This window comes from Hetaerina americana, unplaced genomic scaffold (assembly GCF_022747635.1).
Source record: "Hetaerina americana unplaced genomic scaffold, ioHetAmer1.1.p SCAF_4, whole genome shotgun sequence".
NCBI lineage: Eukaryota > Metazoa > Arthropoda > Insecta > Odonata > Calopterygidae > Hetaerina > Hetaerina americana.
The window spans coordinates 14,538,892-14,552,401 of record NW_027286985.1 but is presented as its reverse complement, the minus strand read 5'-3'; the positions used below and the strand labels follow the sequence as shown (position 1 = coordinate 14,552,401).

Sequence of the window (13,510 nt, the reverse complement as noted above, 5' to 3'; positions counted from 1 at the left end):
CAAAGAAGATAGGGAACAAAGAGAGTTGTGACGCCATAAAATATGTACAAAAACAAAGCAAATAGCACGGCCAGGAAGTTCATAAAGAAAGGAGACTACTAAAAAGAAGAGAAAGAGCCACATTAGAAAAGACGCCTTGTAAAACTAAATTATTAGCGACTCTGGTAAAGGAATATCTTCAGGGGAAGGTCAAAGGTCGAATGAAGTGAGCGAGTGTGAGAAAGTAAAATTAATGTAGATGATACTCTGGTGTAGTTAGGAAATTGAAGATAGAAGATAGAGGGAATTATTACGACCCCGCCACAAAATAAAATAAGAGAGAGACACTACTAATTATAGAATCAAGTTCTCTATCTTACATCCCACAATACATAATCATAACGAAATTGAAAGCAACCACTACATTTTTTCTTCATCTCGTATAGGTAGGCACATACTCGTATGAGTTTGTTTGAGTACATTTGCGAATATTTTTATTTCAATAAGGTATGTATTTTATATTTGTTTATATTTCCCACCAACATGCCTAACCTATTCCTTCCCCTTCCTCGCTTGCCTGACATTCTCCCCTCTATCACAGTCTTCAAAATCCCATTCCCATTCAAAACGCTCTGTAAGTTTGGTGCCCCAACCCCGCCACACGCCCTTCCGATATTTTGTGGGGTATTGTGTAGATTGATATGTCTCATTGAAATTCTTTGCATGTACGAGTATTTCGTAACAAAGAAATTATAGTTACCTGAAGTAGAGGAAAAATGAGCAGAAAATCAAATATACCAGCTGCTTCCCGATGATGGTAATAGCAGTCAACTAATTAATACCTAATTTTCATTTTAAAGTACGATACTAATTATTTTTTAACAGTTTCCATGTATTTAAATGAGGTAATACAATCGAGCAATCGAATGTTTTGTACGGACTTCAAACAGCTGGCAGATAGTTGAGGAGTATGAAGTTTTGCCTTTATTACAAGAACCAGAATCCCTTGAAACATTCTGATCCTACCTAAGGAGCCCTCTCCCACAAATGTTATGTAACGAAATCTAAAACTTCCATTTGGGGCCCTTCACCACCTGACCTTTTCCACATTTCGCTCCCTTAACTCTCCCATTTTGCAATATTCCCCTCCCCTCGCAACTTTGCCCGTTGTCCCTTCAACTTCTGCCTCGTCCCCTTCCTCTTACTCATCCGTCATTTAGCAACTCCTTCCTATCCACCTCTCATGTCTTCCCCACTCTATCTCTCCCTCTTCAGTCACTCACCTCCCTAGCTCGGCGAAATTTCGCCCAGCATCACCGTCCCAACGTGTCATATCAATTTCGCGCGGAAACGAAACCGGTGACTAAAATTGATTGTAAAAATGCCACCGTAAATGAAGGACTCAAGAATTAAAGTGGATCAGTTACAAAACAATGGATTTCAAGAGAACGCTTTTTTCAAGTTTTGGGAATCCTTTTAAATCCATTAAAATGACAAAAGGTCATTTTTTTATTTTCCGAGTGGTAAATCAAACCCTGTATATGGACTTCGTTGATAATGGCATCGATAAAGTTCTTGTTTTCCTACTATAAGTCACGAAGAGTTCTTTTTTGTTTGTAGACGTATACCATATCATCTCTAAAGCTCCCATGCCATATTTCAAGGCGAAAAATTGTTATTCCTCGGCAAAACTGATCACTTATCCTCAAAACATGATCACTTATCCTCAAAACGGGAATATTAAAATAAAGTATTATTCGCCATTACTCCTATTGTACGAGAACTTTCGCGCTATTAAGCAATTTAAAATATTATTTTTTGTTGCTCAAAACGATTTCAAAAATCCATCGGTTATACGAGGGTCATCCGGAAAGTAGTACCCGTTCGTGAAATAAAGACACAAAAGTAAATATTAACAAACATAAAAAATTTTATTTGAAAGAGGATACTTTAAACTACTTCTCAACATAATCTCCAAGCAAATTAAGGCATTTGTCATAACGTGTGACAAGTTTCTGTATTCCTGCTGCATAGTCCTTCGCCGCCAGCTCATTGAGATACGCGAGGGACCCATCTTGCACAAATTTTTGCATAATGCAGATGGTGTTTAACAATTTCATGAACAATTGTTCGAGAAACATTGGGAAAATGCTCACAGATGTCATCAATTGTGACGCGCCGATCGTTCCTCACGAATTCGTCAACTGAGCTCACCAGTTGGTCTGTAATGACAGACGGTCTCCCCGAACGCTCATCGTCGTGTGTGTTCCCCCTCCCCATGTTGAAGTTGCGACACCACCGCCGAACAGACGACTCGTCCATTACATTGTCTCCATACACCTCCTTTAATTGGCGATGAATATCACATGGGCGAACGTTTCTTGCATTGAGGAATTTAATCACTGCCCTCACTTCACAACTGGCGGCGTTCTCAATTTTTTTAAACATTGTAAACAATCACAGAAACAACACAGGCAATGCTAGCGTCACGCAACTTGGCTCAGAGAAGGCAGACAAGCCACTGAAGCTATCTGACCTCGTCCAGCGGCTACTCGCGTCGTCAGCACTTCATGCGGCACGAACGGGTACTACTTTCCGGATGACCCTCGTACTTCAGAAAACGTCATTTATATCATATGTGGATAGTAAGTATTAAGCGTTGCTGTGAAACGTAAAATTACGAATTGATAAAACAAACATTCAATGTAATTATAACGGACGATGGGTGGGTATAACGGTTAAATGTGCAGATTTTTTTACCAAAATTAATTGGTATATCTTACAATATTGTTTTCATAAAAATAAATTGTACCTTATGAACAATGCTGTGCGCATTTTCAAGTATGCCACGTAAAACGGGTAGGGTTTTCCGGTAGGCAGAGACTTATACAAGTACGTCCCCTATCTACACAGGATTTGGACTGGACCCAGTCTTTAGTTTCCGAATGGCTGCCACTTTTCCAATTTGTATCCCCAGGGGCACTGTTCTGGGTGTTTCTCCATTTGATCCTCTACAGCTATCTTATCAATCTCCCTCTTATCTCGTTTCCAAGATGTCTCTCCATTTTTTCGCTCACCTATTCCTCAGCAGCAGCCTCAACTTTCTGATTTTATTGATAATGGAGCATTTAGCTTCCCATTTCCCCCAGAGAACTCGATTTCCGCCACATGAAACGTCGCCAGCGAAAGAAGGGGACTCAATGAACACCCAGAAGCACCACTCGTGCCATGCATCTCACTTTTTTCTCTAACTAACAGCTCCTCATTTCTAATATCTCTAGAACCACTACTTCCTTATGGAAATCTCCTGCAGTTGGTCACATTGACATGCAGTCAAAATTGCTAATGTGTCATCATTGAATGACGCCCCGAGACTGAAAGAACAATGATCAATTGATCTCTCAGACTTTTTAGTTCTCAAATATTTGATAACATCCTACTTCAAAATAGCATTCAAAAAAGTCACTAAACAACATATAATCATCATAATTAGCAAGTATTCCATCACATTCCGACATAATATCCATTTTTTTATATATCCGCGTTCATGTTCTGCACAGGCTGCTGTTTTAGGGTAATTTTCAGCTATTTTTTTGGACAGCAGAAGCACTGCATATGATTGAAATTTATTTGATCTAGCATTCTTTTCCTTTTGAACTTGTAACTTAGCTAATCGATTTTAAGCTGTACCATGAAATGACCTGTTTATATAGTTTTGATTTTACGCAAAGGGATGATCTCAGGCATCGGAGCGCGGAGGGGCTAAACTACGCGCTCTACTCCGTACTACGAAAATGGCCAGTGGTTCAATTTTTTACTCAATTTGTAATATCAGAAAGGCAAACCTTTTCCTCCAGAATAGCTGTAGCACATGCAGTGCTTTATTCAAACTTTTAATGCAAGTGTGACTCAGCTTACGTTGCATGCACAGTAAAAGTGTGAACTTGTGCATTAACTACACATATCTAGGATGATTCCTGCAGACACATTAGCTTAACTCGCGCTTACAGCCAGGGCATAATGCCTATCTTTTGTATTTTTAATCGATTCAATAAAATTGTGAGGCTTTAATAGGTTAAAAAGTATTTCTATGAAAGAATTGTGGTAAAAGCACTAGCTTTAATTATAATAGTAAATTTGATTCTCTCAGGAACCAATTACGTCGAAAGTATAACAACTACATTTTTTGTGCCGTCACATACGATGGGAGACAGAGTCATATCACTTACGAAACTGGGTCAATCACTTATGAAGTCAGGGTTCTTGTTCACCGTCGACTGAATAGTTTGCCGATATGCTTAACACGCTGAAGATGTATTTGAGAATCACGCTCGAGGCTTTTAATTTGTCTCTTTGGCTGAAGTGTAGACGTTGTGTTTTGCCGCCAAGGATGGTTTATCTCTGATGAATTTTAGGAAATAATATTAACGACATGATATAAAATCCTTCAAAGGTTATTTCGAGCCTCGGTAGTTAACGAATATGCCGAAGACCCAAAACTCAAATACAGTTGCGTAAGAACAAAATAAAACCAACCAAAGAATAAAATTTACTGACCAGGTCACCACTCTATGTAATTTAGTAAAATTTGTTTGATTTATCTAATCCAATCACATGTCAGTTAAGCCGATAGACTTCGTCTTATTATTTTTTCCAACTTTCTAGATTTACTTTAGCAAACCACCGAAACCCGCTAATCCTTCAGACTCCCCTGATGATGATGCACCATTAAATGTTAGTAAAGCGAACGTGGATGTTTAATCATTTGTGTTTCATGCTTATTGGTGATTGGAGTTCGCGATTGCAGTGAAGTCAAGTGAATTGTCCATAGAAAAGGGATAATAGCTGTGTGTTCATCGCGAATATGCAACAAATATGACCATCACAAAAAGTAAATTTAAATCGCAGTCGTTGTTGTCAGGATGAAATTATTGGGAATTCACAAACCGGTGTTCGCTGCAGGTCCCACAGAAGATCGCGGAAACGAATGTTTTTTTGCGAAAGAGGATACCCACTAGGTTATTCTTTCAACTCTCCCTTAAACAAATAGAGACGCCCTCGTGCCAAGGTTTACAGGAAAACACAACAGACTGCCGCGTGGATCATCAGAACTACGTGACCCGCGAAGGGACTGGACTCATGACTAGCACGCGACAGCCACCAACTCACTAAACCGCGTAATGAAAACAAGCGCCTCGCGTTCTGTTGAGAGGATATCAAGAGTCACGGATTACCGCTATGTAGCTATGTGGGCAACCAAGGAACAATGTTGGAATTCTAGTAGCAGTGGTAGTGCTATCAATGACGTATCTATTTGTTTAATGCTCAAAGTTTCAAGCGGAACGATGACTTGTACGAGGGTAGTCTGAAAAGTTTCCGGCCTCAAAAAATTTCAGAAAAAATGTCTTGTCTCTTTGTTAGGTCGGAAACTTTTCAGACCACCCCTGTAGCCTTAGCCTCGATTCCTCCATCACGCTCGCTAGAGCCTCGATCACTCACTCATCTCTCCGTGTTCTCTCTTCTCCATTGCAGCTCTTTTGTCGGGGACCCTGCGCACGTACCAGCGCGCTGGCTGCGAGGGGGAGCTGATGACCCTCCGCTGCCCCCCGGGTACTTCCATCTCCGTCGAGCTGGCCCAGTACGGCCGACCCCCTCCACCGCGCAGCATCTTCTCCTCCCGCGACTACGCACCCTACAGAACACCCCCCGTCTGCCCAGGTGTCGTATCGCCCAACATTTCCTGCTCGTGGCCGACCAAGATGCAGGTGAGTGACAGTGAGGTGCAGGAGGTTCTTTCAGGAAATGCAATTGGCTATGTGCTTGAGGACATTGTCTTTAAATTCCTCTCATCTAAAATTTGCTTGATATTTTGTCAATGCATAACTTAAATAATCATTTCTTGGACATTAATGGGACCTCCCTCCAATCAATCCTAAATAAGCAAAAAACATCCAAGATTAATTAGTGAAAATTTAATCATGAAAAACTAATCTGTCCGGGGTTAAAATCCGGACCAATCACATACCCTTAAAAAGCAGGACGAAAATGTTGGTTTGAATCCCAGTCAAGATTTCTTTATTTTTTCATGAAAAAATTGTTCACAAATATACCCGAAATCCCCTTGCATTAGATATTACATAAAAATACAGGGTTAAATTTTCATTGTGATATTTCTCTTTGAATTACCATTGAAAGCATTAAATATCTTTTCATTAGTTTTTAATCTATGTTTCTTAATCTAAGGTGTGACAATCAACCCAAAGTTCCATTTGGTAGGTAATGGTAATGGTAATGGTTCACCCAGTGCTAAGCCCGACGGCATGTGAAATTCACATATCAGGGTAGGGGGACCAGTTCCTTTCCCTGTGCCGGTTATGGTTTCCCAAGAAGATCTGGTACCCGAAAAATCACATAGCTTGGTGGAGCTGCAGGTGCCCAGATATATATATATATATATATATATATATATATATATATATATATATATATATATATATATATATATATATATATATATATATATAGTTGATAGATGATTTCGTCGATGTAATACGGAAGTGTGAGTGTTCATATATAATATGTATAACACTTAGCACTAGTGGACACAGACAAAAACCCAGAAACATACAAAAAAGAGACTCACTATTTTTTGAATTTTCGGTGGTCCTTCTCGGTGGCTGGTTTCTCTTCCTTGATAAAGATGGTCACGACCACCGAAAATTCGAAAAATAGTGAGTCTCTTTTTTTTGTGTGTTTCTGTGTTTTTGTCTGTGTCCACTAGTGCTAAGTGTTATACATTATTAATCACCTCCGTGAGACTTTCTAAAAGTGTTATACTACCTTGATCAAAAAGTTCCCGGAATAACCACCGTGTGGCGCTCCCATCGTTCCGATTTGAGTTCTGTTTTTTTTGTTAAATTGGTACATCTGTTGTTGATATACCCTTTAAATCTTAGTGTCATAACTTGACATTTGCAAAAGTTACGGTCGGTTTTCGGTATGTCCATCAGTGCTTCCTGCGATTTTTCCATTACTTCCTCTCGGCTGCTAAAACGCGTTCCCCGTAATGGTTTTTTAACTCGATTGAACAGAAAGAAGTCACAGGGAGCCAAATCAGGTGAATTTGGTGGCTGTTGGATGGTATTTGTTGCATTTTTCGTCAAAAAATTACGAACAATGATAGCACTGTGCGACGGTGCGTTATCATGGTGCAAAATCCACGAGTTTTCTGCCCACATTTCTGGTCTCTTTCGGCGAATTGCTTCACGCAAACGTCTCATAACGCCCAAATAATACTCTTTGTTTACTGTCTGGCCTTCTGGCAAAAATTCATGATGCACTACACCGTTGTAATCCATGAAAACCGTCAGCATTGCCTTCTTTTTTGACTGAAAACGACGTGGTTTTTTTGGTCTCGGCTCATTTGGTGAACGCCATTCACTTGCCTGATGTCTGGATTGCGTGTCGTACTCATAAACCCACGTCTCGTCTCCAGTAATGATCCTTTTGATGAATGTGGGATCGGATTCAGCCTCGCAAATCATGTCTTTTGCGACGTCAACACGGTCTCTTTTTTGCATGGCATTTTTTGCATTCTTTTTTGTATATATATATATATATATATATATATATATATATATATATATATATATATATATATATATATATATATATATATATATATATGTATAACACTTAGCACTAGTGGACACAGACAAAAACACAGAAACACACAAAAAAAAGAGACTCACTATTTTTCGAATTTTCGGTGGTCGTGACCATCTTTATCAAGGAAGAGAAACCAGCCACCGAGAAGGACCACCGAAAATTCAATTCAAAATATGGTACCGATTCCCTGAAAGCTTTCATTTCCGACCTCAATGCTTCGTCCTCTATTTCCTTCAGTTCTACAGTATCCTCCTCCCAAATCACCTTCCTAGATGTAAATGTTACATTAAGAAACCAAACATTTCACACCTCTGTACATATTAAACCCACAAACAAACAGCAATACTTACACTACAATAGTTGCCACCCATATCACACAAAACGCTCCATTCCTTACTCCCTATCCACAAGGGGACACAGAATTTGTAGTGACCCTGATTCCCTTGATTATTTCCTTTCAAGTCTACACTGTTCCCTCCTAAAAAGAGGTTATCCCGAATCCCTCCTGAACAAAAGAATCCGAAAACATGCGTACACTCCCAAACCTTCCTCCACCGCAGAACCCCACCCTCTCTCAATTTGCACTACATACTTCCCGGGCTTAGAATCTATACGATCAATCCTGAAAGACCTCTACCCTATCCTAAAAAATCATAATGCCACCGCCAACCTTTTTCCCAAATGCCCCTCAGTTACTTTCAAACGCCCCGCCAACCTATCCGATCTCCTCAAATCAACAAATCAACTCCTTAAATCCCCAACCCGTCCTAAAACCACTCCAACGCCTTGCAATAAACCCAGATGTAAAACATGCCCTATTTTCAAAACCAAAATCCCATCCCTCTCCCACCCGCTTTTTAACTCTCTCCCACCAATTCCCTCCTCTACTTGCACTTCTAGCAATGTAGTGTACCTTCTGAAGTGCCAACTGTGCCCTGCCTATTATATTGGGCAAACCACCACACCCCTCAATATCAGAATCAACAACCACCGAGCCTCATGCAAAAACTCTTCCTTCATTGACATGCTCCCTATCCCCAAACACGCCTCCGAACACAACACTCCCTTTGATAAATGCTATAGTGTATCAATCATAGCATCCCTCCCACCCTCTGATCCTCCTCTGAAACTGAAAACACTAGAGCAATCCTTCATCTGGCTTTTGGAGTCCTGGAACTGGCCAGGAATCAATATTAGGCACTAATTACCCTGTTCTAATTATATTTTCATCCCCCTTCCACCCCCATCACCTTCTACATTTTCCCCACCCTTCTAACGCTGCCCCTCCAAACCCGTCCCTTCGGAATTCCCTCCCCACCTTCCCCTTCCATCCATCGCTCCAGCCCTCGTATTCCCTTCAGTTCTGTCCCTCTCTTCCTTGATAAAGGTGGCAACGACCACCGAAAATTCGAAAAATAGTGAGTCTCTTTTTTTGTGTGTTTCTGTGTTTTTGTCTGTGTCCACTAGTGCTAAGTGTTATACATTATTATTCACGTCCGTGAGTCTTTCAAAAAGTGTTATATATATATATATATATATATATATATATATATATATATATATATATATATATATATGAAGAGCCAGGCGTACAAGAGTGCAAGAAGGGAAAGGAAGAGAGGATAGAAGCTGCTTCAAGGAAATCAAATACAGCAAAATGGCTCATAAACTGAGGAAGGTACAATTTAGGGAAAGAAAATCAAAATCTTACAACACCCAAGATACTAATACATGATGATAAAATTGAGAAGAGATGGTAAGAATCCATTGAAGTGCTCTATCAAAGGTCCAAACCACTTAAAGGTGACTTAATAAAAGAAAATATGTGATAAAAGAAGATGAGTGAAACCCAGAGATTCTGAGAAGCAAATTTGACAAAGCCATAAGAGACTGGAAGAGCAACAAGGCACCAGGAAGTTGACAGAATAAAGAGACAGAGGATAGATGCACTTGGGATCAAAGGGACACACTAAGAAATAATCAAAGGTAAGACTTTGGAAAATTACCAGGAAAACTACCAGAGGACTTGGAGAAGAGTGTGATGATTCTACCGCAGCGGAACAAGAGATGGAATAATCAGTTTGAGGGTTTTGGCTGAAAAAATGGTAAATAAACAAGCCATATAAATGAAACAAGATATTACAGATACTAGAAGCTTTAAAATGGACTAAAACAACATAAGAATAATCAACAACCTCGACAAGAATGAGGTAATAACCATGCAAATGAAAAATGGAAAGAAAATAGAAGCAAAAATAAACAAGATAGACAAGGATGGAACCTCTTCCCTGCACTATACAACATGTGTCTACAAAAGACGATTTTTGATGATGCAAAAGATCTAGGCTAAACCCATCCTTAAGGTTTTGACGGACAACCAAAGCAGAGTCAAGTGTCTGGTTGCAAAGACCTGCAACTGCCTTGCAATGATTCCCCAACCCCCTTACAGCCCCAACTTGCCGCCTGCAGACTATTTCCAAAATTGAATTCCTCCCTCAAAGGACAACACCATGGGGCCCTAAGGGCCATCAAAGAAGCTTGCACTCGTGCCCTTATGGACCTTCCAGAATCCAGGAACCAGGGAACCTTTGAGTCATAGAAAGGTCGCTGGCAAAAGTGTGCCAACGTCAAGGGATGTACTTAGAAGAATTTTGAGGCATTATAGCAATATCTTAAATAAATCTATTTTCCCAAAACTTTTCCTGATACTTTTAATACAAACCATGTATGGTGGTGCATGGCATATAAACTACCAAGGCATGAAACATTTAAAAAGTGAACCAGCTAAAAAAAAGCCTTTGAAACATAGTGCAGGAGTAGAAGCTGAAGATTAAATGAACGAATAGGAAGTTGAGAGGAACAAGTTATAGAAGAGAAAAAGGGAAAAGTACCAAACGGAGAATTCAATGAAGAAGAATAACTTAATGGATTGGACAGAAATTTAAGCAAAAAGGAGTACTTATAAATCTAATAGAAGGAACAATTGAAGGGAAAAATATCACATGGAAGGCAAAGAGAAAAGTGTTTTGAGAGATAGTAGAAGCCGATACTTTGCAGAAAACCATTTGTAAAGCACGAAGAAAGAATCGAAGAATTTGCATTGCCAGTTGAGTTCTTTCCTGTAGAAATGAAGAGCCTTTCTTCATGCTTTACAAAGAGAAAAGTGCTAATGACAAATTAAGTAGGACACAGAAAAGAAATCATGGGGTGAGGGAATTAACACTGATTAGAGAAGAATTGAGGGCAGCAGTACTCCAATGTTAGGATTGAAATACTGTGATGATGATGATATCTTCAGTCCTGTGGCTATACTTGACTGTAATTATATTTACATTCGTTTACCTCTCGGGCACCTTTGGGATGATTACTGTGTTTATGTTTTCTTTATATATATATATATATATATATATATATATATATATATATATATATATATATATATATATATATATATATATATATATATGTGTGTATATATGTATATATATATATATATATATATACACACACACACACACATGTTTAATCATTATTATTGAATAATATATGTACGTACATATATAATTATTATTATTATTGAGTTATATATGTATATATTATTCAACAAAGTTGAATGTACTAAACTACATGTTTTATATGGTTTCAAGGGTTAAAAAAATGTCACCTTCTACTTTTTCAGTATACTTTGTTACAAATGGTGGTTGAAGCCTGCCAAAACAAGCCACAATGTAAATTCCATGCTGCTCCAAAGCCAGGGGAGCATTTCATGGACCCTTGCCCAGGAGCAGCAAAATTCGTGGAGGTGGCTTACAAATGCCGCCCATGTATGTAAACAATGTTGATTTTAAAATAATTGCCAAGGAGCTATCTATCTTTAAATAAACCTATACTAATATGCTTTTGCTTTGGTAACAAGTAGTTAGTCACATCATATCTCTGGATATCTGGCTTAATTCCTGCTATCATTAAATTGTAGTTACCATATTTCATCACTCCTAGTGTTGAAACCTTAGCAAAATATATATATAGCATTGGCCTGTGAAGTCATAAGATCCGTGGTTCAAGTCCCGGTTAAGGAAATATTTTTGCCCTTGTGATCTGCTTGATTCCACCTTCCCGACCTCTCCTGTGATTGTCTAATATATGTATTCCTTACCCATTTCCTTATGTGTATTTCCATGCGAATGAATATTTGTTCGCTATATGGCAGGTTTTCTTGTTTGAATGTGTGTGTGTGTGTGTGTGTGTGTGCATTTTTTTTATGCATACATATGTATAAGATGCCAACCTTTCGGAAAGTCCTGACTTGACACCAGCAGACTATTTCATATTCCCAAAAGTGAAACACTCCCTCAAAGGACATTACCATTGAATCCTGAGTACCATTAAGAAACTTGCACACATACCCCCAAGGATCCTTCAGAATCTGCCTACCAAGGAATCTTCAAGTCAGGGAAAACCACTGGCAAAAGTGTGTCAACGCTCTAGGGATTTACTTTTAAGAATTTTAAGGCATTGTAGCAATTATTAATATTACATGGGGAAGCCTAGAAATACCCGGCCTGACCTAGAGATGGCAGTAGTTGTTTGAAATATATCACTGTATTAGAAACTACACAATCTATAAAGCTTATATTTCAAGTCTGAAGATGCTAAATTGATTAGTATTTGTTTTGCATCCATCAATAGTGAACGTTTTCAGTGAATTTGTGAAAATGAAGAAAATTAGTCATTGTTATGTGATACAATGCTTTTATTTGAAAGGCCTCAGCCCAATCAATATAAAAAACTGAACTGGATACTACTTTGGGTGAGTCTGCTCCTTCATTTACAACAATAAAATATTGGGTAGCAGAGTTTAAACGAGGCCATACGAGCTATCAAGACGAGCATTGCATTGGTCAACCAAATGAGATGACAACTCCAGAAATGGTGAAGAAAATCCACAAAGTGATACTGGATGATCATCGACTGAAAGTGTGCAAGCTAGCAGACATAGTAGGCATTTCAAAAAGTGCGGCACATCGCAAATTAACTGAAAATTTGGACATGAGAAAGCTATGTGCAAGATGGGTGCTGTGTCTGCTCATACTCGAGCACAACCAGAATCGTGAAGATGTTTCAATTGAGTGTTTAGCAAACTTTCACAGCAGCAACAACATATCAGAATTTTTGTGCCGTTTCATAACCATGGATGAAACATGGGTCCATTACTTCACACCTGAGACAAAAGAACAATCAAAACAATGGATTTAAAAGGGAGAACTGGCTCCAAAGAAGGTGAAGACAATTTCATCTGCAGGCAAGGTCATGGCATTGGTTTTTTGAAATGAGCGTGGGATAATTTTCATTGACTATCTTGAAAATGGAAAAAATATAATTAGTGAGTATTATGCAAACTTATTGCAATGTTTGAGCAAAGAAATCAAGCAAAAGCAGCCGCATTTGGCTAAGAAGGAAGTGTTGTTTCATCAAGACAATGCACCAGCTCACAAATCCGTTGTTGCAATGGCCAAAGGTCATTAATTAAAGTTTGAATTGCCACCTCATGCACCCTAGTTACCAGATTTAGCCCCTTGAATTATTTTCTCTTAGCAAACTTGAAAAAATGGTCAAAGATTGATCACAGATTTTCCAACTGTAAAGAAGTGATGTTGGCAGTAAATGGCTATTTTGAGGAGCAAGACAGTTCTTATTATAAAAAGGGTATCAAACTTATAGAACATCTCTGGGAAAAGTGTATAGAGCTGAAAGGAGTTTATGTTAACTAAAAATATATTTTTTTTCCTAACTTTTGGTCTATTCTTTTTTCGTCGGGTACTTCTGGGATTACTCTTGTAAGTAATCTACCAGTTAAGGTAGG

The 13,510-nt window shown here is 38.7% G+C and overlaps 1 protein-coding gene across 1 annotated transcript in view; it reads left to right on the top strand.

Moving 5' to 3' along the window:
• The window catches only part of LOC139691975 (uncharacterized), a 138,376-nt gene that overhangs the window by 108,739 nt on the left and 16,127 nt on the right, over positions 1-13,510 (top strand). The window contains exons 2-3 of the mRNA XM_071589953.1: positions 5,512-5,744; positions 11,327-11,471. Coding sequence (XP_071446054.1) covers positions 5,512-5,744; positions 11,327-11,471 — 378 coding nt within the window. The remainder of the gene's footprint in view (positions 1-5,511; positions 5,745-11,326; positions 11,472-13,510) is intronic.